Below are 28,000 nucleotides of genomic sequence, written 5' to 3'. Positions count from 1 at the left end.
ATATAATATCCCCAAAAAACTGACCAAAAACGGTGACTTGCTGCGGTCTGTCCATGAAATGCAATTGAGTTCACAGTCAAAGTAAATGTCTCTATTGTATTATTTTTTTCTTTTCATGACATATGATATAATGAATAAAGTAAATAAAGTATTTTGCAAATTGTTTCCATTATCTACAAACATGTACTGTGTACTTGCCCAGCAGCACTCTAGATAATCAGTAGAGCATCAGGAGGGGGTTTGGTAGCCCTGCTGACAAAATACAAAAAAAATGCAAAAATCCATTTTGTTAAAGGGTAAAATATCTGTACACTTTGATTTCGTGGTTGTAAATTATTTTTGGAATGAAAAACAAAACATTTAGCTTTAACATCTTGTACTATTCTTTTTTCGTCTTTGCTTTTATTTTCTTGGTATGTTCCTGCTTTTTATTCTACTTTGCTCGTCTTTTCAGATTTGCACATGGCATGCTGTTTGCTTTCCAGAGGGTGGTGCTGTGCTCTCAGTTGCTCTCATGTGTTTTATTGTATCTCCCTTTGAAGAACATTGCCTTTAGTTTAGTTTAGTTTAGTTTAGTTTAGTTTAGTTTAGTTTAGTTAGTTTAGTTGATACAACAGTACAATGATGATATGATAAAGTCCAAACATGTATATCCATTGTGTTCCTTAATGTAGATAGCAACAGCAAATACACAGAACTCAAAGTGATTAGGCAACATCAAACCACCAGCAAACCTACACAATAAATACCTGTATAATAATTATTGAAATCACTTCATGTCAAAGAATAAAACAATACATACAAATTATGACTAGTGGGGTAAGCTTATACTTCCAAGTTTTCCCATAAGCCATAAGTTTGACCTGAGTCCACCCCAGTGGATTCTGATTAGTCATGCCACCCAAGTAGATTCTGATTAGTCATGCCACCCAAGCATCCATATACCCGCATCTATCTCATGCCGGGAAATGTGGTTTCTCTGGTCATGGTGTTGGATTACAAAGCCGGGACATGAGGGCATCAAGCTGCCGCAGTTCAGGGCAGAGACTACAAATGAGTTAGTTGTCAGCAGCATTCTGTGGAATTTTAATTATTTTGGAAATGCAATATTATCATTATTATTATTAATATTATACTTATATTTTGTCGTCATTACTTGTTTGTTTTTATGAGGCCTTACACGATACATTTGCATACAAATTTGCAACATCATTTTTTATTCAAAACATAATACATCAAGGTTATGACCACATCCAGTAGTGGTATGATGACAAGACTTTTAACATCATTATATATATGTGTGCGTGTATATATATATAAATTATATATTATTATATATTATTGTTCTACTTGTAAACTATGATTTTTTTTCTTCTGTACAGACTCTTAGACAGAAAAAAGTACCTCCAACACTAATATGAGGCTGTTAATGTACAGTATAGGAGATTATCACACTTTTTGAATGTCATGGAAGCATAATTCAAACTATAATCTATCATTCTTTTTAATCCACTACATGTATTTGACAGCTATAGTTACTTTTCAGATTCTGATTCTGAATAAACATGTGATAATATAATAATAAACATATAATCAACCACTAGATGTATGATGTAATATTATAGATTAAGATAACTAGCAGTGTATACATTACTGAAACTAGCCCCGCCTTTACTATCAACATTAAAGTTATGTTAGATAGATAGATAATGCATCTTGAATTATAATCCAGTAATGTAATATATATTATTCTAAAATCGGAATGAGTACTTTTACTTGCTACGTAAGTATATTTTCATGCTAATACTTGCACTTTCATTTGAATACCATGTTAGTATTTGTGAACATGGATGTAAACGATGCTGGATTTGCAAAAATGTTATGAGGAAGGAAATGCACTTGGCACATCTGAAGGACCAGTGTGTAGGATTCAGGGGGATTTATCGGCAGAAATGGAATATAATGTTCATTATTATGTTTTCATTAGTGTATAATCACCTGAAACCAAGAATTGTTGTGTTTTCGTTAGCTTAGAAGGAGCCCTTCATATCTACACAGGGAGCGGGTCCTCCTCACGGAGTCCGCCATGTTGAACCGCCATGTTTCTACAGTATGGACAAACCAAACACTGACTCTAGAGAGAGCCTTTCACGTTTTTATGATACCTGAAGGCCGCCGTAGGTTCCCCTGTGCGCTTTGAAAGGGATTGGTGAGCAGACAGGTATTCAGTTGGTTGCAATCTGCAACCTCATCGCTAGATGTCACTAAATCCTACACACTGCTCCTTTAAATCTCAAGGATACCCCTAATGGGTTTTGGTGAGAAACACTGAATGTAAAAACAATTTTTGTTTATTTAAGAAAAAAACTCCACAGAGCCCCTTTAACTTATATATATGAGTACTTCTTCGACAATGTTTATAACACTGCCAAGCAGTCAACACCATGTGTCAAAATTAAAATGCAACAGCCTATTAGTCTAAAAGACAAGTACTAAATACTACTATACAGTATATATGAACAATGAGGCCTGATGACAAATCCTTCATTTCAGGAATTAGAAGCTGCTACTCCTACTCACCTTCATGCTCTACAAATAACGCAGCCCAGTCATCAATCTCACCTCCTGTGTGTGCTCAGATACTGAACTTTGCACCACCGCAGCTCAAATACGGCCGCAGGTGTTTACTGAGTGCCATTGTGAAAGGTATAATGGTTTGCCTACTCAACCTGTAAGGCTAAAAAAAGCAGCATTACTTAGAAGAGAGGTGCAGTGATTGAATTGGGAAAATACAAATTCATCTGCTGGTTGGTGCTATGACACAGCATATTGTGTTCTGTCTCATGAATGAAAACTAGACGCTTGTCGCTGTGTAGCTACTTTCAAGATTCAGTATACTGAGTACACAGAACAGAATAGACATTATCAGTAAACATATGCTCCACAAAGCTGCTGCAGGTGTATTTATTTTGAGTGTAAAGCTGCTGGAATCGAGGTGAAATCTTTGTCTTTGACACACACAGGGAAAAAGAACCGAAACTGTCATGGCTAAACCGAAACTTATGGAATAGGGGTTGAATGACGATGCAAAACCTCCCCAAAACTTACCCTAACCTATTAAGGGTCAGGGCAGGGATAAGCAGGAAAAAAAACAGCATAATGCTTCCGCAAAATGTTTTTCTTATTTGGCTAAGAACAAATGAAAACAACTGGATGAATAACCCCACCCACAACCCCCACCCCCCAATTCAGCCTCGCATACCTTCTGTCATAATTTGTCATTTTGCTCATCGGCCATCAACAGAACTTCACCCAAGATAATAAACGGAAAATGTAATGCACCTTTTGTAAGTTTGACAAGAGTGAACACCAAATAACCAGAAACCACCTGCAGATAAGAACTGGGGTTGCTGCTTTAGGTATTTATGGGTAAGGGGCTGGACATATGTATATATATATATGAAATAGTGAGGACATCCTCAGACCTTCAATACAAAATGGAGAAGAAAAGTGAAGGAACCCTTCTGGCTATTATATTGCTGGCTTTAATGCAAGGTAGGCTCTGTTATAGCTGATGAATTTGGGAATATGATAGCTTAATTATTCTAGTAAAAATGGTAGTGTGTGTCATTTACAGTATATTATAGTGAATAACAAATGTTGTTCTCTTCTTCAGGTGCCTCTGCTGCTGTGGAGGTCCAGCCCTCCATTAACCCTGCTGTAGTCGGCGACTCTGTGACGCTGTCTCTGTCACCTTCGACGACTCTGAATAGTGGAAGCTGGGCAGTGGGAGAGTCCCTCATCCTCAACTGGCTGGGAGGCCAGCAGGCAGTCTTCCCGAGTCACAGCGGCAGGGCGTCAGTCAACGTCCTCACTGGAGCTCTCACCCTGAGCTCCGTCACGGTGGCTGACTCGGGAGTCTACGTGGTGCAGAGCACTGACCCCCAGCTGAAGGCCAGTGTTTCCATCACTGTTCTGGGTGAGGCTAAACAAATGTTCAGTAACTGATTTCCATATTTCATCCATTAGAAACTCTATAGCCTCTACTAAACATCGCATTAGAAACCAGCCCATTGGAGTTTGGTTAGCAGCAACAAGAACTGAAATCTGGATTTACTTTATGAAGTGTTTCCAACAGAAATAACACAACGCCCATCTTCTCTGCCTTAATGAACTGCATAGAAAAGATCAGATCCAACAATTTTAAATCAACTCACTTGATACGTTTTAGAAAGTTGAAATAGTACTGGTTTGAGTCATATTTCAGAAAGGAACCTCTATTTTAGTAGGATATTTTTGGGACTTATTCCACAACTGCCCATAAACATTTGTTATAATTTTCATTATTAGCAGTATTATTTGGTGCAGATTGGATATCTTGTTCAAGGACACTTAAGCGCAGTGGTGGAAGAAGAACTCAGATACTTTACTTAAGTAAAAGTAGAAATACCACAGTCTAAAAATACTCCATTACAAGTAAAAGTCCCAATTTAAATACAGAAAAAAAAGTACAGAAGTATTATCAGCAAAATGTACTAGCTATAACTGTAAAATTAATATAGTGGAGTAAAAAGTACAATATTTCTCATTGAAATGAAGTGGAGTAGAAGTCTAAAGAAGCAGAAAATGGAAATACTTGAGTGAATTACAAGTATGTCAAAATTGTACTGAAGTACAGTACTTGAGTAAATGTACTTAGTTACATTCCACCACTGCTTCAGCGGTGGAAGGTTTTCTGTCACAGAGACTTTAGAGCCCTCTTTGGCATTTCCTTCTCTATATTCATCTTTATTACTGACTTTAAATTGGGTTATTGCTTCGAAGGCTTTGAACAAACTGTGGGCATTGTCAAGTAAAATAAAAAATAAAAAGTCTCTCTCTTAATCCAAATAAACCTATTCCCTAAAAAATATTATTTGTTTCTTAAAAACTGATGTAAGCTAATGTAATGTAAGTAATGTCGCTTCTGATGCTGTCACTTAAAAATATGTATATGTCATTTTTTATATTATTTATTCAACCTGAATGACGCACGCAACTGTGTTAATAATATGTACAGTCAACAAGGAAATCAGTTTCAGAGGCACTCAGAAAATGTAATAAAAGAGGTGGTGTAGACAGAGACAGCAAAACAAGACAAGCATACAGTATATCTAATCTATATAACAAATAAAGACGTGGACAAACAACAGCCAAACCAATACGAGAATTATATTAAACGTGATTGGAACATACAAATAAACATATATAAGCATAAAAGAAAGTGAACATCAACTCTTTGAACAAGTACAGCTAAACGCCTAGAGGGGGGAGGCAGAGTAAAATGTGCTGATGAATTGTTTACACTGCCCTTTTACTGGAACAGGTTTCTGTTGTAATGAAACACGAGCATCCCTAAACAATAGTCACAAAGGTCTTAAAGGAATTCACATTTGCCTTGAGATATTTGGACTGACAACCAACAAACTCGTTACTTGCTGTGAGAGCCTGCGTGTGTTATGGTTTTGCTGTCCTTTTCCCTCTGGATGGTTTCTGTCGTCATCACTCACCTTTAACTTGTCCTTTTGTTTTCTTGTTCCTCCAGTTTCACTGAGCCTATTTCTGCTGGGTCAATAGCTCCGTGCACGTCCCTGCCTTCCCATACAAAACAACAAGAATGACATCAGCATGTTGTATAAGATAGATATGAACATACCATGTTTTGCATTTTACCTCATGTGATTAGGGTCACTTAAACCTGCAGTAGGCAGAATGTTTTTGGCATCATTGGGCAAAAATTCCATAATAACCTTTCAGCATATTGTAATTCAAGTGTTCTGAGAGAAAACTAGATTTCTGCACCTCCTCATGGCTCTGTTTTCAGGCTTTAGAAAATCTAGCCTGTGACAGGTCATTTCAGAGAGAGAGTTCTTATTGGCTGTGCTCCGGATCGGGGGCGGTGCTTGGAATTTCCTCAACTGATCTCAACATGGCTGCCGGGTCATAAACTTTCTCATTTTACAGCTAAACAGTACACTACAAGATGTTTCTGAAAACATTTGAGGCGAGAAATAGGCATTAGAGTAACAGAATGTTGATTCATATTTGATCAGCGCTGCCTAGTTTGACCGTTTGTTCGGAGTTTGCGAGTGATTGACAGCTGCTCAGAGACGGCAAGGCTTCAGCTCGGCTCTGATTGGTTGTTTTCCTCCGGTCTGTGAAATCTTGCAGATGCCATTAGGAGCACCGGAGGACACAGAGGCACATGATTTTTTTTCAGATTACCTGTCTCATGCACTACTGTCAGGATATAGTGACGTTTTATAAAAATAACTCTTTTCAATCATATTTGCTCCAATTCTACCCACCGCTGCTTTAAATATAGACTGCATACAACATTACAATAGAGTACAAAGTTATCAAACCATTTTCTCATAAATCACTTTTTAGTTTGTAGCAAATATCTGTATTAATGGTTAATACATTATTTTGAATACTTTATATATCAATAATAAAAGAGCATCATTTGAGTCGGTGGTTTATCCTTTAGCATCACACTTTGTCTCTTTTAGCTAGCTCTTTGATTCATTTGGAAGAAAAAGATGTAGAGTATCCGCACAAAAATAAATAAATTATCCACTTATTAACACCAGAGCTGAAAGATCATTTTAGTGGATGGATCCTTTATTAATGACTGCTTAATTTTAAATAAGTCATCAAGTGTGTGGTCAATAATGTAAGTCATTAAGAAAGTACTTTCTATTAATACGTCAAGTCTGTTCTTGCAAATACAGTATTTGTATTATTAGAAATTATATATAACTGTATACTCAGTGTCCACTTTATTATGTACACATGTGCAGTCCAATACAAAGTCTACTTTTATGATTCCTATAATTCTCTATTTTTTGACACTGTCATACCGACGCTTAAGGCACCCTTTAGCGCCGGTATGAGACGCACCAGGCTTTCCATTAACCACAATATAAACCCATCTGCAGTGCATCAATATTAAATGCTCAAGTGCGCCTGGACTGTGGTGACCTAGCTTTAAAAGCAAAAAGACACACACCGATCAGGCGTGGAGGTGACATCAAGGACACGTGCCTAACAAGCTGCAAGTGACAACGAGGGGTCTGACAAGGCGTCGGTATATGATGAGTTGGAATGAGAACGCGTTGTCGATAATGTGGCAAGGCTGCCGTATTGGACTGCATTCGATTTTACAGGTGTACCTAATAAAGTGGCCACAAAGTGTAGGCTTATGAAACATTAAGATCCATTATTTTGTATGTATTCTGTTCCTATGTTGAAACATCTTGATCCACTTGTCTTCCATAGAGCCCATCTCAAATGTGACGTTAAGAACCAATCAAACCAACCTGATGGAGTTCAACAGTTCAGCGGTCGTTAGGTGCTCCGTCTCCTCTGGATCCTCCATGTCTTTCCTCTGGATGAACGGCAGCTCTGAGGTTACAGCCAGTGATAGAGTTCAGCTCACTGATGGAAACTCCACGCTCACTATAGTCAATGTGACCCGCTACGACCAGGGACCATTCAGGTGTCATGTGTTCAATCTCATCAGTAATGGAACCAGTGATCCAGTAAACTTTACTATCAGCTGTGAGTAGGACAGTGTCATTTCAATCATAATTTGCTATAATCGTCCAGTTCCATTACTAAGAGAGCTCTAAAATGCTGCTTTTCTTTCTGTCTATTTCTCAGATGGTCCAGAAAACATGGCGCTAACAGTGAATGGACAGAACACAACGTCATTTCCCATTGGATCCAATCTGACCATGCTCTGTTCAGCAGAGTCCAATCCTCCAGCTCAGCTTCAGTGGGCTTTCAGAGGAGAGCTTGTGAAAACTACGGGTCCATTGTTGGAGCTGTTCAGTGTTGGTGAGGACCAAAGCGGTCCATATTCCTGTCTGGCCTTCAACACTCACACCAACATGAACAGCCATATCACCGCACACATCATGATAGGAAGTGAGTTTGTTAGTATAGTGACTTCAACCTCTAAATTACTCCATCTGTTCCTCACATTGGTTTGTCTCTACAGAGTCTTCAGGGTCTGAACAACAGGCAGTCAATGTGTGGCTCCTGCCGCTGCTACTGTTGGTTGGGTTCCTCTCCTCATTGCCAGGCAAGTTGTAGAATAACGTCTTCTTGTCATTCATTCACACACTTCAAAATAATATTCTAATTTATGGATTGACATTAAAGAGGACCTATTATGCTTTCACAGTTTTCCCCTTTCCTTCAGTGTGTTCTATAGTTTTTTTTGTGCATGTAAAAAGTTTGCAAAGTTACAAAGCCCAAAGTCCACGCCAAAGGAAGTTACTCTCCCCCACAGAAACACTGCTCCTGAACTTCCTGAAACGCCTTGCTTGAAGTCCCGCCTTTTCTTCTGTAACGTGGTGATGTCACCAAGTAATACATTTGCATAATACCTGCCTAGCGGCTAATTTGGCACGCCCTCAAACAAAGCTTGTTAGAGCGGAGCTGAAGCAGAGTCCGAAGGGTTTGGTTCGGTTGACCAATCACAACAGAACAGGCAGGTTCTCAAACAGAGCGTTTCAGACAGAGGGTGAAAAGAGGTGCTGCAGCACAACCGGTATGAGAAAAGCAAAGAGTTTTTTGAACAATAAAGCATCTAAACATGTTCTTATAGAAACCCAAAATACAAGTATGAACCTGAAAATGAGTATAATAGGTCCTCTTTAAAGTCTTCATAGTTTGTATAACATTTTTCTCTCAGAAAAGGAAAAAAAATATATTATTCCATAAAAATTGTGACATTTCTAAATGAATTCAGATCAGATCAAGTCTTGAACATGATATAATGAGTTAATTACTTAATTTCCTGTCGAGACGTAACTAACATAAATGATGTAACAAGCTGTAACCTGGGATTATTTTCATTATTGATTACTATGACAGTTATTTAAGCAATTAAAAGTTTAGTTTATGAAATGCCTGAAAATAGTGACAGATTCCCATCATAACCTTCTAAAGAACAAGTTGAAAGATTCAAACAGCTTGTTTTATCCAAAGACACCCAAAGATATTTAATTTACTGTAACTAAATGAAATCATAAGAAATCAAAATTTTATCTCACACCAGGGTACTGACATAGATGCTATAGATTTATTGGCAAATTACATTAAGAATTCAAGAAAGAGCGAACTACGTGTTTCGCATTTGGCGTCATCAGATTCACTTTGGGCTTGATTGCCATCAGGTATGTCTTAATCATCTGGTGCTGATTAGTAAAGAATCACACAAGATAATAGGTACTAACAACTTCATATATAAGTATTTCAATATAAATGTATTTCTTTATATTATAATATTTATATTGCAATATAAATAATATAATACTTATGTTATATTTCTTTATATTGTAATATTTATATTGCAGTATAAATATTATAATATAAAGAAATACATTTCTATTACGAGATACAAAAAGTCAAAAGTACAAGAGTAGATATTTCCATGGGTAACCTATCACCACTATTTCCAGAAGGTACCATAAATATAATAGATAAGGCACATATAAAAATAACTAGTACAAATAAAGTTAAAAAAAAAATCACATATATCAGAAAATATCGAAGCACACAAGAGTATAAATATGTGATGAGATGCATATAAAAAACTAGTAGAATGGGAAATGGACTTTTTTTTTTTTTTTCAATTGATTAACCAATTCCGACACAGGCAATCCTGTTCTAGACAGTTTATACACAACTTATTTGTTTTGCCAAATAAGGTTTGAGGCAAAAGGAATTTACAGTCGGAAGAATTACACTGACACTTTTACTAACTTGCATACAATAATATAACTAACATAACTAATAACTTTAATAATGGCCTCTCTTTCACAGATGTTGGTGGCTCATTCAGTCCATGAATGACTCTGATGCAATGAAATAAACTGGATACAGCGAACCTTTAAGCAGTAATACAGCATTCAAGACCACTCCAATCTTGATATGACTTTCTTAATTTGAAAAATGAAGATTATTATAAGCATATTTGATTAACATTACTCATGCCAAATATTTTTGTCGTTGAGTGTGTTGTAATATACTCACTAATCAAACAATGAATTCTGGCTGATAAGGAGTACTAAAAGTGAACCGAAAATACTTTGCACAGCCCCATACCTCAAACACAACAATCAGATACAGGTAGATTAACTGTACTACCCAGCCAAAAAATTATTTAAAATTCGTACCTACTAAAAATGCCGCAGCGTCTTGAAGTGTTTAACCATTAAGTTTTTGTTGGTCATTCATGAACTGTATAGCAATGATGATTTCCACTTGAATTACTGTCATTATTTGAGTAAGATTACTTGTTTAATATAAAACTGAGAAAGATTCCCCTCATGTTGCAATGGCGGATTTAAATGCCGTCTTAAACAATGAGGAAATGTTGATTTTTTTTGTGGCTGAGCTCAAAAGAAATATGAAAGTCATTAATGGCCGCTGATGGTCAATAGGAAAAACCAACAACTATTGTAATATTCTTTAGAGGTATTTGGCAATTTCAAAAGTTTCAATGCTCTTATGTAAAATGAAAATAAAAACGTTCTTACCTCCTTTGTTCATGAACAAATAGGATATTAATTCTGTGGGTTACATTAAACAAAGAGAGAGAAAGAGAAACGTTTAGCTTAGGGACGGACAGATGGTGTATTGTCCTCCATTAAATCCTGTCAATATTGTTATTAATGATGCAGCTGGTTATCTAATAACTGACAAGACATTTATTGGTATAGATGTGCTGTGACCAATTATATATATATATATTTAAAAGGATCCCAAAATGTGCTTAACTGACTTTGTAAGACCTCGACCCAAAGTTTTCCTTTTCATTAGCAGTCTTTTCCTTAAGTTTAAAATGTTTATTCCACCTGCATTGTGGGAAGGCGTGTTGTGTAAGCCCCACATTATATTTTGCAGTCTACTGAATGGGTCGTCGCTTAAGGTTCAGTACACTTACAAAATATCCCCCATCCCTTCCTCTGGTTGGTTAAAAGTTGTGGAACGGGCGAGGTTTACAGTAAATGGACACTCCTTGGTGTGGACCGGTGTGGAGGAGGGCAAAACAAGGTGTGGCGATGCTAGGGGTAAGCATTTACATCATGAGAACAGAACGCTTGAGTGAAGTAGAGCAAATATTTGCTGATCAAAAGGCGGCTGTGACCATACAATATCGCCAGATTTATATTTATCACAGCCAGAGTCAAATCCATTTAGCAGGCAAGGAAGACTCCAACTAAAAAGAAACTGAAGAGTAAAATGGGGTCTCCAGTGGTGTTTGTCCTGATCCTGGCCACGACAACCTTTGCAGCAGGTAAGACTGAATTACTTTGAACTCAAATTCATTTTAAATTTTTTTTATTATATTGATTCAGTTCAGACAATGAGAAACCAGTTTATAGATCTTATTGATGAAAAGGTTTTAAATGTGCTATTTTGTGTTGGTAAGTGCTTTGACCTATGTTTTAGCAATATTTGCTAAAATCTACATTTTAGGCTGACTGAATGTTCTTTTCTTTCTGTTTCTAGCTGCAGGTATCAAGGAGATATATGCCTCTGAGAACCCGTTACCAGTGGGCAGCAATGTCACACTTTTCAGCCGGGAAAATGTCACCACAGGGGCATGGCTGTTCGAAAGTAATATCATTGTGTTCATAATACCGGGAGGTCCTATCATAACTAACACTTGGCTTGACAGGGTTACATTCAATCCAACCACTTCATCATTGACTATAAAGTCACTACAACTGGAAGAGTCTGGATTGTACACATTACAGGGAGTGAATTCTTTTCGCGCTCAGTTAACACTGTCAGTCCAAGGTAAGGACCACTTTATCACTTTCATCTTTACTCACTCCCTCATATGCTCGCCTCTTCTATTGAATTGAAAAGAACTGCTAACATTAAAGATCCAGCAACGAGCAGGGAGTATTTGCATATTCATATGTCTTCTGTGTTTGCCACGTTATGATTTGCAAGACAAAAAACTAGAGCAGTGTGGGGGTCTGTAGCTTTTACTGTACAGTCACCTTGCCTTTGGCAACAGCTAGCAGATCGAGTCAGCTTTGCTCGAGTCCTGAGTTGGTCTCAGGTTTTTAGTTAAGATATTATTCCAGATCATAGAGTGTATATAAAGATGGACGACATGTCTCCACTTCCTCCCATTGTAGAGAAGTGAAGCCAAAATATCCCGGATACAAGAGCTGCCATCTTAGGATTTTGACGTCATTTAAAGTCAGAGTCTGTACATAAGTGATCGGGCGGTGTAGCCGCAGTATCAAGGTCACCCGCCCGAACCAATTGCGAGCCAAGCACGGCCAGCGAGAGAGACTCACAGCTGTCAATCATGATGTCTCATCCCCTTTTTATTGCATCAAATAACTAATTAAAACCAAACGTATCAGAAAAATGAACACTTGAACATATATCGGTTTAATATGAATTACTTAAAATGACAGAAAACATCTTTGGGAAAATTTTATTTGACGTGACTTTTTAGTTTGGCCATGTTCCATCCACTAACATGGAGAGGGCGGGATGTATGACCTATACTGCAGCCAGCCAAGATCGAGATGTTTTGGCTTCACTGTTGGGGAGCTGTCATGTCGTACATTTGGTCCAAATCGACTCTCTTAGTCACTTGTACATAAGTAAAGTACAGTCTAAAACAATATTAAGAGTTTATATCTAGTGGCTCTCCGAGGCTGTACTTGAACTAAATGCTAATGTCAGTGTTCCTTATTATATTATTAAATTAAGCACTTACTCTAAAGTACAGCTGAGGATGATGGGAATGTCACTAGTTTTGAAGATATTTAGCCAAATATTGGACAAATTAAAATTTTGATCTGATGTGGCCAGGTGAAATGTTATTGGATCAAAGTCATTACAATTTAACCTCAAGTGGACATGAATGTCTCTCTCATGAATGTTTTTTGGCAACCCATCCAATAGTTGTTGAGATATTTCAGTTGGGACCGAAGTGTTGGACTTGCCGACCATTAGACCAATATTTAAGGCTATTTTTAGGTTAATAAAAACTTTGGTTTGAGTCAGACTTCAATTCAAGTCATATGAGTCACGTTTCCACCTCTGCCTGCTATTGAGAGAAGACACAACATTTCTTGTTCACTGAAATCCCACATTTCCACAAAACCTAACAAATAGCTTATTTCCTTCTTTGCAGTGCCTATTTCAAATGTGACTCTGAGGGCAAACGCAACCCACCTGGTGGAGTTCAATGACACAGCAGTTCTCATGTGCTCTGTGCTCAACGGCTCGTCCCTGTCTTACGTTTGGCTGAAGGGCAACTCTGTGGTCACAGCCGATGGGGGAGCACAGCTCAGCGATGGAGGCGCCACTCTCACCATAGTCAGGGTGACCCGCTATGACGAGGGGTCGTACAGGTGCAATGTGTCCAATGGTGTGAGCCATGAAATCAGTCTCCCTGTATATCTGAACATCAGCTGTGAGTTTACACTAAAGAAATACTGTATATATATATATGCTTACCTGTGTGTATAAAAACAATCACTCAACATTAACCCCTAAAACAATGTTCCCTCTTCATCAGATGGTCCAAGTAACATAACGATGATGATCATGCCCATGAAGTCCGCCTACATAACCGGATCTAACATCACACTGTCATGCTCAGCGGAGTCCAGCCCTCAAGCGATGATCCAGTGGATGGTTGATGGGGTGTACATAAATCATTTTGTCCCACAGCTTCAACTAGAGAGGGTTACAAAGAGCAACTCGGGAAATTACCGATGCGTATTTCACAACACAGTCACGGGCAGGTTCAGCAGCAAAAGTGCAATGATCAAGATTGTGGGTAAGGTTGGATTTGTTGTATTTTAGAGGGTCATTTTTTGCACCTTTGATTTTGTTTCTCTCAGCAAAGACTATTTACCAGCCAGCAGCGGGTTAACTTAGTTTACGGGGAAAGAGCTAGTCTGCCTCTGTCCGAAAATAACAAAATCTGTCTGGCAACACCTTTAAATCACACTAATATCTTGTTTGCTTAATCCATGCAAATACCAAAGTGTGAAAACAAATAGTTGTGGTTTTACAGGGTTTTGTGCCAGGCAGTCCTTGGCTGTGACTTCCTGAAATACCATGATGTTGCCAGGCAACCTGCCGAGACAAATTTTTACACTTTGGTTTTTGTTTGTAATAAACAAATGAGATATAATGTGGTAATTAGTGAGCTGTAGAGGTGCTGGTGTGCAGATTCTGTTACCTTCGGGGTGAGTCAGTCTAGTTGTGTACCTGTCTTAAGTTTTTATGCAAAGCTAAGTTAACCGGCTGTTAGCTGTAGCTTCATATTTAATGGATGTGGGAGTTGTATCAATCTTCTCCTATAACTCTAGGCAAGAAAAAGTTTTATAAGCGTATTCCCCAAAATGTCAAACTATTTACCATTTTCAGTGACATATGCCATATTCAATTCCCTTCTCCTCCTATAGAGCCAATAGCAGCAGTTGTGGTGAATCACACAGGTGGACCAGTAATACTTCATGAGCAGTTAATTCTGCATTGTGAAGTGAATGGATCTTTTACCAGCATTCAGTGGTGGAGGAATGGTCAACTTATTACTGCTGACAATACAACAACCTTTGACATGAACAACAAGACACTGATTATCAACCCAGTCCAACAGTCAGATAATGGAGATTATCAGTGTCAGGCTTTTAATCCTGTGAGCAACATGACCAGCAGCCCTTACACAGTTGTCGTAAATTGTAAGTATTTTCATCTCTCTCTCTCTCTCTCTCTCTCTCTCTCTCTCTTTCTCTTTCTCTCTCTCTCTCTTTCTCTCTCTCGTAGATACACAAAAAGCAAATATATTAAAACATGTAACCTTTTAACTTTATTGTCTGATATGAAAAGATGGCCCAATGAAACCAGTAATTGAAGGGCCGTCCATGGCTCTGACAGGAACACTGGCAACCCTCAACTGCTCAAGTGCCTCTTGTCCTCCCAGCCACATCAGCTGGTACCTCAATGGTTCACTGGTGGCTACCTACTCAGATTTAACGATTGGACCGCTGACCTTCAATATGAGTGGGAAGTACACCTGCATGGCCTTCAACAACGTCACCGGCAAAAACAGCACTGCATACACAATGCTCACTGTTTTGGGTAACTCACTGTATAAGAATAGTTTGACATTCTGTGGAGATTCGCTCATTTGCTACAGCTAGCAAGCATTTAACTCAGTTTAAGTTTCATACTCAACGGGCAGATATGAGAGGTTTATCGATGTTCTCATCTAAGAAAGCAAATAGAATTTCCTGAAATGTTCATTTAGTCTAGTCCTGGTCAGAACAGCCGATGTATCATACATATTTTGGAGTCACTCTGCTTACTGTAATCGCCGCCATCCTTTTATTCTCCAAAGCTCCAGTGACCATGGCGTCAATCAAGATTGTCGGAGCTAAGCCAATCCTGAACCACACATTCACTCTAACCTGTGAGACAGCTGGAGGTGTGGAGTCAATTACCTGGATGTATGGTTGGTCCCCACTGTATGCTGACAACACAAGAAACTTCTCAAAGGACAACGCTACCCTCACATTTGATCCTGTCATGAACTCTGACAATGGAAACTATCGGTGTGTAGCTTCCAACCCACTCAGCAGCGTATCCAGTCAAAACTTCACGCTGGCAGTTTATTGTGAGTACTCACCATGCAGTTTACCTTAATCCCCTATTCCCTTTTGTTGGGGGAGGACTTTTTCAATCTCTCAAAAAGAAAAAAATTGGATTCAACCAAAACCAAGGAAGACTTCCACCCCAAACACTTAAATACTGCAGTTAAAAAAAGCAATTCTGAAAAATGTAGGAAATCAATATATCTAAGGAGGATTTCGATGACATTAACAAATGTGGCCACATGTAGTAGATCATCACAAAATACAGACTGAAATGAACTAAACATCAGATTATAGATGTCAGCTGTCCAAAGGTGGACTTCTCCAGTCATGCCCAGTTCTGCGTTGTATGAATGTTTTCAGTGAATGTGGTTTAAGGTAATATCCATGTGTTTAGATGGACCACAGGTGCCAACTATCATGGGACCAAATGCAGCAAAGACAGGATACAATGCTACATTCAGCTGCTACGCATCATCAAACCCTTCCAGCTCCTACAAATGGTTCTTCAATGATTCTCTAGTGGCCAATACGTCTATGTATGTCACACCACTTCTTACCAAAGACATGAGTGGGAAGTACACCTGCAAGGCCTACAACAACATCACCGGCAAAAACAGCTCTGCATACACGATGCTCACCGTTTTGGGTAACTTGCTGTATAAGAATAGTTTGAAATTTCGGTAGATATGCTCATTTGCTTTTTAAAAGAGTTACATGATCGATACCACTCTATATGAAGCTACAGCCAGGAGACAGTTTGCTTTTTTTAGACTGGAAGCAGAGGGAAACAGGTAGCCTGGCTCTATAGAAAAGTAGTAAACTTCGCCTCCCAGCAACTTGCTGGGAGGCGAAGTTTACTACTACGCAAGTTGCGTACTTGTTTCTGTGAGTCTTAGAAGTGCTTATAAGCAGATTTTCTTACCTTTGAAAAGAGCCAGGCTAGGTGTTTCCCCCTGTTCCCATTATTTATGCTAAGCTAAGCTAAACAACTCCCGGCTGTAGCTTCATATTCAACGAATATGAGAGTGGTATTGTATCATTAATTTAGTCTACCACAAAAATGAAATTCACAAAACCAGACAGCCAAAGTATCATGCATATTTTGGAGTCACTCTGCTTACTGTAATCACCGCCATCCTTTTATTCTCCAAAGCTCCAGTGACCATGGCGTCAATAAAAATTGTCGGAGCTCAGCCAATCCTGAACCACACATTCACTCTAACCTGTGAGACAGCTGGAGGTGTGGAGTCAATTACCTGGATGTATGGTTGGTCCCCACTGTATGCTGACAACACAAGAAACTTCTCAAAGGACAACGCTACCCTCACATTTGATCCTGTCATGAACTCTGACAATGGAAACTATCGGTGTGTAGCTTCCAACCCACTCAGCAGCGTATCCAGTCAAAACTTCACGCTGGCGGTTTATTGTGAGTACTCACCATGCAGTTTACCCTAATCTCTTATCCCCTTTTGTCGGGGGAGGACTTTTGCAATCAGTCAAAAAATAGGAAAAATGGGAGTCAACCAAAACCAAAGAAGAATTCCACCCTAAATACTGCAGTAAAAAAATGTGGCCTCATCTACTAGATTCCTCACGAAATACAGACTGAGATGAACTAAACATCAGACTGTTGGCGTCAGGTTATCCAAAGGTGGACCATTCATGCACAGTTCTGCATTATATCAATGTCTTGGCAGTCATGTGATCATGTTTTCAGTGAAGGTGATTAAAGGTAATATCCGTTTGTTTAGATGGACCACAGATGCCAACTATCAAGGGACCAGATGCGGCGAAGATGGGATACAACGTCACATTCAGCTGCTACGCATCATCACACCCTCCCAGCTCCTACAAATGGTTCTTAAATGATTCTTTAGTGGCCAGAACGTCGACGTATGTCACCCCACCTCTTACCAAAGACATGAGTGGGAAGTACACCTGCATGGCCTACAACAACATCACCGGCAAAAACAGCTCTGCATACACAATGCTCACTGTTGTTGGTGAGACTTGAATGGCTATTTCTACATTTCTGTAAAAAAAAAAGAAGAATATCCTATGTACAATCAGGAAAGGTGGCTCAGGAGAGAACTAAATAACTGTTGTGGCTTTTTGCTTTGTTTTCAGATGAAATAGAATATGTTCATGTAAAATCACCAATGAATCCTGCCATAGAAGGTAATGTCTATAAGCTAACATGCAATGTGAGTGGACCTGCTGGGCATGTTTACTGGATGAAAAATGGTAAGCCACTGCATGAAAACAACAGAACTGTTTTCTCCATGGATAACAAGACTGTCACCTTCAACCCGCTGGAACGCTATGACACTGGATACTACCAGTGTAAGGCTATTAATGCTGTTTGGAACATGACCAGCCCTCCTTACATGCTCCGTGTGAACTGTGAGTAACATTTAAAGGATTTATTTCACTGTAACTGGCAGTTTTATATACTGTAGTGCATCATCTTATGTTATTTAGATAAATATGGCACCATGAGAGCCTGCTATCTCCTTTGCTGTTGCAGTTGGACCAGAAACACCCATGATTGATGGGCCATCTTTTGCTGAGACAGGACATTACGCGGTCTTCAACTGTTCTGCCATGTCGATGCCTCCCAGTCAGTTCAGCTGGTGGTTCAATGGCTCCAACGTGGCCAATTCTTCAATGTTTAAAACTGACCTTTTGACTTTAAATATGAGTGGAGAATACACCTGCAAGGCCTACAATAATGTGACGAGAAAGAACATCACAAGCTCCAAGATGCTCACAGTCATTGGTGAGAAAAGTCTATATGGGTTTGAGTCCTTCAATGCATATCATGTGACTGTACAACTGATCAAATACTGATTGATTTCTACTGTGTTTTCTTTCCACAGAGGCAATTAAGTCAGTGATGATCAGAAACAACACAGTTCCAATAAACTATGAGAACTTCACTCTCACCTGTGATGTTACTGGGCCCTATGACATGATGTACTGGATGAAGGACTACATGCGCCTCAAAATGACACACTCAAACCCTCACATGTCCTACCACGTTGAAAACAACACGCTGCACTTCACTCCGTTGACGATGTACAATGACGGGACATATCAGTGTATCGCTACCAATCAGGCTGGTCCACATAAAAGCCCTGAATACGTGCTCCTGGTGAACTGTGAGTGTTGTAGGAAACAACTGTGGTTTTAACTCATTCAGTTAATTTTAACTGGTTTTAAATGTATAGTGTGTAGGATGTGGCGGCATCTAGTGGTGTGGTGGCAGATTGCAACCAACTGAATACCCCTCCACTCACTCCTCCCTTTCCAAAACTGCAGTAACGTGAGCCGCCGAGTGCAAAACCGTGGTAACGCCGTTTGCCTCGCTCGGAGGCCGTCCTTACCATAATGACACTACTTTAGGAGCAACGGAAGTCAGACGGTGGCTGGCGGTACCACGGTTTTGCACTCTGCTGCTCACGTTACCGCAGTTTCACAAGCATGTCGGAGAACTACGGTGGCCTGTTACAGACTGTTCCTCTAAATTTAACGCATGTTGCATAAAAAATGTTCCCTTACAGTAGTGTAACGGAAAAAACAAATACATCATTTGACATTTTATATCCTCATTTGGTGTATGATCAGGTGTAATACACAAACATCACCTCCTCAATAACTGCTTCTATCTTTACCAATGATATTAACTCACACATGAGCACCCTGTTCATCAGAAGAAGAAGGCACGTTATTGATCCCCGAGGGGAAATTCAATTTTAAGTGGATTTTACAAACACGTAGTAAAGTTAAGTAGATCTACTATGCTGGTGATTGAAAATTTAACAAAAGTGAACAATTAATAATGAATATTTACTATAACAGTAATTGCTGTGGTTTCAGTTTGACCAGAAATACCTGAATGCCCAGAACATATGTGGCTTTAGACTTTAAAAAATTTATAATTTTGTGCCAAAGCAACTCAATATTCATCATTTTTCTGTACATAATTCTGACCAACCCTCTCTCTTATTATGTGTGTGCAGACGGCCCTCTGAGCATGAATATCTCTGGTCATGTTGGCCCCTTCGTGTACTGGACATGCTCTGCTGATTCTCGGCCAGATTGTGACTTCCTCTGGTTCTTCAACAAGTCAACAGCATCTTTTCATTCCGGCCCTGTTATCTCTTTCCCTGCGACGAAAGAGAGAGAGGGAAACTACACATGCAAGGCGAGGAACCCTGTGACTAATATCACAATGTACAAGACCAAAGTCTTCACTGTCACTGGTAAGTGAGCCTTACTTCAGAAGTCACTTTGTGATATTTTGTTTCAAAATTAGTTTGTGTTATTAGAAAAATAATTGTTGGCTTTATAGTGTGGAATATTTGAAAAACAAAGATGATTACGTCCACTTAAAGCTGCAGTCGGTAACTTTGAGCAAATATGATAAATAGTTATTTTTATAAATCGGTCACTATATCCTGACAGTAGTGCATGAGACAGGTAATCTGCAACAAAAAAGAAGTGTCCTCTGGTGCTCCTAATGGCATTGTTGAGATGTCACAGCACCGAAAGAAAACTACCAATCAGAACCGAGGAGTCTCTAAAGCAGCGGCCAATCACTGCTCGCAAAACTTGTGAACTCCAAAGAAACATATTTTAGTGTTTAGCTGTAAAATGAGAAAGTTTGCTCCGGTTGTTGGGCGGATCTTGGTTTTGGCTCGACTGTTGTCAACCTGGCGGCCGAGCCACAAACTTTCTCATTTTCCAGCTAAACAGTACACTACAAGATGTTTCTGAAAACCTTTGAGGCGAGAAATAGGCATTACAGTAACAGAATATTGAGTTCACGAGTTTCGTGAGCAGTGATTGACAGCTGTTGTAGAGATTTTTGATTGGTTGTTGTTGTTCGGGCATGGTGGAAACTTGCAAATGCCACTAAGGGCAAAGGAGGACACAGAGGAACCTGATTTTTCTCACAGATTATCTGTCTCAGCTACTGCTACTGACTGCAGCTTTAAATCATTTTACTAGTGATCACATAAGAATAGGTGCTATACAATTACAGATATCTCATGTTGTATTAAGCAATTTTGTATTTAACGTGTGAATTATTTATCATTATTTCTGTCCCTTTCTCGCCCTTAGCTCACGCCTCTGCCCTCCACTTCCCATCCCAAGGCGGTCTGATGTTGATGCTGTTTGCTTTGTTTGTCCCTGTGCTGCTCAACTGATTCCAGTCCGACTGAAAGGCCTCTTGCTCCCTCTACAGTCTGAACAGTCTTACTGTAAAATGAAAAGGCAGGTACTGTACAGTCAATAATCTGATGCCATGTTAACAGTTCTTGTGGGTTTTGTTTTGTTTGTGGGCAAAGAAAAATTCAGTTTGCTACAGTTTGTTGTTAGATATTTCCTTTAATCAGATTTATTTTCATTAACATCAACAATACAGAATAGTAACATTTACACTGACAAATCATCATATTAATGCATTGCCTATTTTGGGTGTTTTATGTGAATTTTTATTATTATTAGCAAGTAAAACGAGTTGTATTTGTGTTATTGTGGTGGTTGTTGATGTCACTACCCTTGAGGTAGTTTAATACAAATAATTCAACATACTTGCATAGTTTAACAAGTGTATTCCTCTAAATGACCTGTATACCCCACTGCAGTTCTTCACTCTGAACACCTGGAGGCCTTTTTTGTTATGTGTGATCATATTAAAACTGTAATTAAATGTAAGTCTTATGATGCTTTAATTCACTGTATTTATTTCTTAATCAATAAATAATCAACACAATCAATTTTGTGGTGACTTTGTTTTGGAGGATACAGTTTATTTGTGATGATTCAGAAAGTTACAGTCATGTCAACTTTTGTGAGTGAAACATTGTCATAAAAAAAACTTAGAAAGAAATATGTATGACAGTAATCATTGCATAAACATCACTACATACAGTGTAAGGATATTATGTATACTGTATATAGTGCTTCTTAGTGTCGTTCATATGGGGACACTGGGACCGAACTTCCTGGTGTTGCCGCCCTTCTTCGGTTTGGAAAATCTTCTGCACTTCTTCAGATTCTTATTCTTTTTCCTCTGGCACAGTGTTTTCACTTGTGGTTTGAATAAATCCAGACAGATAAAGCAATAGGGTAAGAAAAGCAAATTAAGTTCACTGTCCAAAATATTTTACTTATTGTTGTTTGTTTTACTTCGTTATTTTATGGATCTCAAAAACTACATGTGACTCACATTTTCCTTGCTTGCTGTTGCGTCTGCCAGACTCCTGACAAACGCAGCGTGTGATCGTCATCTCCATTCCCTTTCCTGGGAGACCCAAATACACAAGGACAAAAGAGCAGAATGGATTAGGATAAAATACACTCCCCTAATACTGAGGATGTGCTTACATATAAACTGATGAGATGCTAACTAGATGTGTATTTCATTCACTGTATCCTTGATTATGCTGCTTTCACCTTTACAGTTACACAGCCTGCTGTGATGTCTTGGGATGCTGATTGGTTTTGTAGTTGTCAGCTGTTCTCCAACAGCAGAGGCTACGACACAATAGATATGAAACTTAATAAAAATAAGATTAATGATAATAATTTGATTGAATCAAGTAATGCAAAATACAACAGCTCAATAAATATTAAAGCTGCAGTAGGCAGAATATTTTTGGCATCATTGGGAAAAAAATCCATAATAACCTTTCAGAATATTGTAATTCAAGTGCTCTGAGAGAAAACTAGACTTCTGCACCTCCTCATGGCTCTGTTTTCAGGCTTTAAAAAAAATCACTTGCGAACTCCAATCAAACGGTCAAACTAGGCAGCGCTGATCAAATATATTATGAGAAAGTTTGCTCCGACTGATGGGCGGTGCCTGGTATTCCCTCAACTGATCTCAGCATGGCTGCCGGGTCACAAACTTTCTCATTTTACAGGTAAACAGTACACTACAAGATGTTTCTGAAAACGGTAGCTGGACGGCGGACTCCAGATCGGCTCTGAAAGGTTGTTTTCCTCCGGTCTGTGAAATCTTGCAGATGCCATTAGGAGCACCGGAGGATACAGAGGCACATGATTTTTTTTTTCAGATTACCTGTCTCGCACTACTGTCAGGATATAGTGACCGTTTTATAAAAGTAAGTTTTTGTTTAATCATATTTGCTCCAATTCTACCCACTGCTGCTTTAAAGGAACCACTCTTGTGGAAAATGTGTTTTAAACATTAATCTCACATACCATCAGTGAATGCGCTGACAACCAAGGATTTTTCATGCGTCTCAGGAACACCTTTGAAAAATGAAAAACGAAAAACGGAAAATCACAGAATAAAACTGCACAGGATGTAAACTCACTTTTAAAACTTGTCTCATTCTGATAAAGTATACCATACCTTGGCCGTGATCAGTAAATACAAGCAGTGCAAGAACCAACAGCAAAAACATCCTTGATCCCATGTTGTAGTTAAGCCAGTCCAGGTAAAGTAATCCTGCATGTGCCCAAGTTTCAGTCCCAGCGAGAAAATGAAATGGTTGTTGTTCTGGTTCTTTATAAAGGATGGTGTGGATGTCTGAAATGTTAGCCGTTACACATTCATCCACTGCCAGTTATATGAAGCATGAAGATTACCCAACCGGCACCTTTCACAGTGGGTGATTGTGAATAACAAGTAAATTGTACTTTTGCCAAAAAAACGGATTGTGGTTTTGAGTAATGGCTCATTGTCGTGAGAAAGTGAGGGACCCACATACTGACCTGCACTACAAGAACTTCTGGGTGCCAGATGTGCCCATGTTTTTAAGTTTCAAGTGAAACTTGTATTATATCTTACTTTAAATGGTTAAGTATGTCACATACACATATTGAGTTATATGCTTTGTCACACTGATCCAAGCTGAGATCAAATTCTGTCTTCAGTATGCATCTGTTACATGGGAGGAAAATGAGATGTCAAAAAGGATGTTTAAGCTCTTCTAACTTGGTTGGTGGTTGGAGTATAGCACATATTGTGAATTATAAATCCCATGCTGAGCAGCTAGGCGAACAATCAATCACAATTATGAGAGCTTGTTATCAGTCCTTTCAACACTACTGCAATTGATACGCCACTAACTGTCACATTAACATCATTGCTACAATCTAGACAAGGACAGAATTTTAAGTATGAGGTATTGAATTATGGGCGATGACTGTTGGAGGGGCAAAGCGAGACTTGTTCACCTTCCTCAAGTTACAGAAATGCAGCTCTCTGCTCACAACCATGTCTGAGACCGTAATAAAACCAGTCAACCAAAAGCAAAACATTTCTTGCGGACTCTAATCTGGGTACTCATAACAAACCTGCTGGTTAGTGATCTATCTTGAGGCATAAAAATGTTGCAATCTCTTACTCAGTAGCAGCACGCAGATCTGATCAATCAATCACGGGACACTGAAACCATTTTTCATATTTAATGCATTCTTTCATCACGTACACAATCAGCCATCCTGAAGCATAATTCAAGTTCTGTAGCACAATCCTTATATAAGAGGCTCAGAAGCATTTTAGTGTGAAGTAAAGCCTTTTTAAATGGTCTGATTGGCCATTATGTATGTTGCAGATGAGATTAAACTTGAAGCACAAGCAACTTGAGATATATCTATACAACTTCACGACCTACTCAAATACGTCTATGGTTGCAACGAAACAGCCTCTCGCGTCAATATCTGTTGCTGTTACTATAGGTGAAGCAAAAAGGTACGAGGACATTAATGAGACGTGACATAATAAAAAGGCAAGTAAACAGGTATGGTCAATCAAAAAACATTTGGTCATTCAAATTAACATATACAAAAGACACCAGACATCACAACAGAGTAAATAAAGCTATTGCCAAATAAATGTAACTTAGTGAAACTGAGAAACCAAAATGATGAATTACAGCATTTTCCTGGTAAGGGCAGTTCTTGTATCTCATATTGTTTTTACCAGACGTATCCTGGCACCTAAAGAGACAAAGTCTCACTCTTTTCACTAGTTCCTGTTCCAGTAGCCTCAGGCAGACAGTGTTTTTGTCATAGATAGGGTCATATATCACATATCTGTCCGTAAAATAGGATTTGATAGTCTCATGAGGGCTGTAGGTGAAAGGGTGAGATCTGGGGCACAGTTCTAAATAAAGTTTTTAATGAGGTGCAGCAACTACAGTTTTTAACCTACAGTATATCTTCATTTGTAAAAAGTTGCTGCATCTTTTAAAAATCTTTATTCATAACTACTAGACATCTGGATTTATTTATGTATAACTGTGTCTTCCAGTGTCATCCCTTCAGATGTCACTTCACTGTCTGGCTCTGGTCCCCATGGATGACAGACAGGGAGTTCCCCATATCATATTCATCATTTGTATCATGTGGCAGAAAAATGAAAAAAATCCTTCTATGGAAAAACACTTTGAGAACCAAAAGCTAGCGGAACAGATGATTACCGGGATTTGAGGCAAGACTTTGTCTCTATAGCACAGCAAATTTAATTTCTGTATCATAAACACAAACATAATGTATGGTCCCATTATCTGTAACAGTGGTCACCAACCCTAGCCATGAAGAGGAGTTACACAAATAATTTGTGCAGCTTTTAGCCCCAAATAATTGATTCTATCCATCATTCAAGGTTTTAATAAGCTGATGCTCTCTGGAAACAGGGATGAGGACCACTGTGGTAGTGTAAGTTTGTGCCCTGGCTGCTCAGTTTTCTGCAGGCTTATCTAGCATGGACTTGAGATGGGCGTGCAGGGGGTCGCACACAGCCTGGTAGCCCTGAGGGGTCAGGTGAAGGTAGTCGTACATGTCCTGATGGGAGATGCTACCGTTGGTGTGGACGAAGCCTGGGTCCACGTTGAGGAAAGAGGCGTGGGGGAGGGACGATACGGCTTCTTGGACCAGCATGTTCACCTTGGCATTTCGCTCCCGCAGAGGGTTTGGCGATTTCCCTCTGGGCAGTATACCCTGGAAAACAGATGAATGAGTGTTAAAATAGCATATCTCCAAACAGTTCACACAGTCCAATAGTCTATTGTTTACCTAATCTCACAAAGCTGAGATGGAACTAAAAGGGGTGACATCACTGTGCAGTTTGATGCTTCATTTGTCATTTTTAACAGACATGCAGGTGAGTAGTTTAACACTTCCTTTAAGGAATGCATCAGAAAATAAACCTACAAGTACAAGCGTCCGGGCATGGGGGAGCTTGTTCTTGATGACTTGGATAATAGCCATGATGCCTCCACAGATCTGTTCAGCAATCTGACCGTGATTGTTAGTGCCTACCCACAGCACTACAACCTAAAACGACAAAAGAGAAAGTGATGCGTGACTGAGCACATGTCATTGATAGTTTAGGGTCGATATACCGAGCATTTGGATGTTAGCACAATAACAAGCATGATCATGTTCCCTATTTTTGGCAGTCATATGGACCTTTGGGCTGATGTTATCGAGCTCGCCGTTGCTCAGTCTCCACAGCACATGTTGCGTCGCATCACCACCCACCCCAAAGTTGAGGGCATGGAGAGGCGAGAACAGCTGCCGCCATATCTGCAGACAAACCACAAACAAAGTGTCAGTGTGTTGAAAACGTTAAGTTCACGCTGTTTGAAAGCGTGCATAGATGATTATGAGACACAAGGAAAGTGTGTGACTTGTGTTTTACCCCAAACTGGTGCATGAGCTGAATAAGAGAGTCTCCAACAAAGAGGACATCAGGTTCTTTGTCTTTGCTGTCAGACACAAAGCGGTTGTGCTACAGAGAGAAAAAGGGATAAGACAAATATACAGAGTTGTCATGACATAAAATTGTGTAGAAAAAAACCCAACAGAACTCTGATAGTAAATATACAGACTTCGAAAATATTTTTGAAACTTAACATGCCAAATGTAGACATATACAAAAATGTCTTTTGTATATTTTTGTTATTTAAATATGGAAATTGGAAGACCTATTGGATCAAAAATAGTGCATATTCCCCATGCCAATCTGATGAAAAAGCTGCTAATTTACTATCAGAGTTGTGTTGTTGTTTTTTCTACACAATTTTATGTCATCAAAATAAATGACAATTAATTATGTTTTGTTTTATTCACAAAACTAAACATTAGCAGCAATGCAGACTGGGATAACCTGTCAAATTCATGGTTGTTGTTATGCTGTAGCTATGTAAAAACCCTGAGAAGTAAACAGAAAACTCATAATACAATACAAAAATGTCTTTTGTATATTTTTGTTATTTAAATATGGAAATTGGAAGACATTCTGGATCAAAATAGTGCATATTCCCCATGCCAATCTGATGAAAAAGCTGCTAATTTACTATCAGAGTTATGTGTTGTTGTTGTTTTCTACACAATCATCAAAATAAATGATTATCTGTTTTGTTTTATTCACAAACATTAACAGCAATGCATGCAGACTGTGAAAACCTGTCAAATGCATGTCTGTTATTGCTGTAGCTATGTAAAAACCCTGAGAAGTAAACAGAAAACTCATAATAATAATAATAATAATAGTATTATTTCACACACCAGAGACATCCATCGTCCATCTCCCTGGCTGTCTTCACAGGGAGTGGGTGTGGCGGCGGGGTTTGAGTCTTCTGCACTCATGACTTGGCTCTATCTCTATCTGTGTTGGGAAAACACCTGAAACAACCTGATAAATCAACAGACTACAGCTCTGACTGCTAGATACACCTAGGGATGGTTGGTAGCCACAGCAGCTAGCTAGTAGAAACACAAGATAGATGTAGTTTAAGAGAGAAATACACGTCAAACTCTACTAACACAGCTTGTTATTAACGTTAAACTATGCAAGCCTGCTTTGTGCTAAAAGGGAAAAGGCAGATATTTATATAAAGAGGCTACATTTAGAGATATTTACTGAACTACCATGAAATCACAAAAATCGTCATTCAGTTTCAGGAAGTAAATTTTCACTATAGTCGCCAGTACCATTGTTGTCCACGGGCAACAACATATATTTTCTCGTGTATTTTTAGAGTCATCCGACATTTTATTAATACCATATGCTTTATGGTAAATCTTCAGAACATATCTTGTGAAGAAATTACAATAAAAGCATTGTTTAAGTGAAGAATAATTTAAAAAGATGACTGATTTACCCCCCTTCGTGTGTGTTGAGTGGACTCGCCCTGCTCGTTGGTGCTGCGCAGAGAACTAGTGATGGGAATTCCGGCTCTTTTTAGTGAGCCAGATCATTTGGCTCAGCTCACCAAGAAGAGCCAGCTCTTTCAGCTCCCAAACGG

At 38.9% G+C, this 28,000-nt stretch overlaps 2 protein-coding genes across 4 annotated transcripts; one reads left to right on the top strand and one right to left on the bottom strand.

Moving 5' to 3' along the window:
* Window positions 1-977: 977 nt before the first annotated feature.
* LOC141779834 (hemicentin-1-like) lies at window positions 978-21,486 on the top strand. The gene is made up of 19 exons (XM_074654866.1): window positions 978-1,057; window positions 3,677-3,979; window positions 7,321-7,602; window positions 7,705-7,971; window positions 8,045-8,128; window positions 11,569-11,859; window positions 13,226-13,507; window positions 13,613-13,876; window positions 14,511-14,786; window positions 14,935-15,186; window positions 15,446-15,721; window positions 16,096-16,347; window positions 16,855-17,130; window positions 17,456-17,707; window positions 17,832-18,107; window positions 18,232-18,483; window positions 18,584-18,865; window positions 19,727-19,969; window positions 20,832-21,486. The coding sequence occupies exons 1-19, from the start codon at window positions 1,012-1,014 to the stop codon at window positions 20,915-20,917; spliced, it is 4,542 nt and encodes a 1,513-aa protein (XP_074510967.1). The 5' UTR covers window positions 978-1,011; the 3' UTR covers window positions 20,918-21,486.
* pafah1b3 (platelet-activating factor acetylhydrolase, isoform Ib, gamma subunit) lies at window positions 21,079-27,888 on the bottom strand. Of its 3 annotated transcripts, none has more exons than XM_074653185.1 (10): window positions 27,857-27,888; window positions 27,261-27,354; window positions 26,392-26,481; window positions 26,160-26,276; window positions 25,902-26,024; window positions 23,095-25,688; window positions 22,941-22,991; window positions 22,170-22,250; window positions 21,943-22,017; window positions 21,079-21,803 (listed from the first exon to the last, which is right to left on the bottom strand). In XM_074653185.1, the coding sequence occupies exons 2-6, from the start codon at window positions 27,339-27,341 to the stop codon at window positions 25,428-25,430; spliced, it is 672 nt and encodes a 223-aa protein (XP_074509286.1). In that variant the 5' UTR covers window positions 27,342-27,354; window positions 27,857-27,888; the 3' UTR covers window positions 21,079-21,803; window positions 21,943-22,017; window positions 22,170-22,250; window positions 22,941-22,991; window positions 23,095-25,427. The 3 variants fall into 3 exon arrangements, with proteins under 3 accessions (XP_074509286.1, XP_074509287.1, XP_074509285.1); XM_074653186.1 differs by lacking the exon at window positions 27,857-27,888 and adding an exon at window positions 27,624-27,653; XM_074653184.1 differs by lacking the exon at window positions 27,857-27,888 and having other exon boundaries at window positions 27,261-27,669.
* Between the last annotated feature and the right edge of the window lie 112 nt (window positions 27,889-28,000).

Source organism: Sebastes fasciatus, chromosome 12 (genome assembly GCF_043250625.1).
Source record: "Sebastes fasciatus isolate fSebFas1 chromosome 12, fSebFas1.pri, whole genome shotgun sequence".
Lineage (NCBI taxonomy): Eukaryota > Metazoa > Chordata > Actinopteri > Perciformes > Sebastidae > Sebastes > Sebastes fasciatus.
The sequence above is the reverse complement of the archived record's forward strand: the minus strand, read 5'-3'. Positions and strand labels throughout refer to the sequence as shown.

Coding starts and splice junctions, on each gene's coding strand:
- LOC141779834 (XM_074654866.1), top strand. CDS start 1,012: ATGAGGGCATCAAGCTGCCGCAGTTCAGGGCAGAGACTACAAATGA. Junction 7,603..7,704: donor AGTAAACTTTACTATCAGCT/GTGAGTAGGACA, acceptor TCTATTTCTCAG/ATGGTCCAGAAAACATGGCG. Junction 13,877..14,510: donor TGCAATGATCAAGATTGTGG/GTAAGGTTGGAT, acceptor CTCCTCCTATAG/AGCCAATAGCAGCAGTTGTG.
- pafah1b3 (XM_074653185.1), bottom strand. CDS start 27,341: ATGAGTGCAGAAGACTCAAACCCCGCCGCCACACCCACTCCCTGTGAA. Junction 26,482..27,260: donor ATGGACGATGGATGTCTCTG/GTGTGTGAAATA, acceptor TTCTCTCTGTAG/CACAACCGCTTTGTGTCTGA. Junction 26,277..26,391: donor AGCTCATGCACCAGTTTGGG/GTAAAACACAAG, acceptor GTTTGTCTGCAG/ATATGGCGGCAGCTGTTCTC.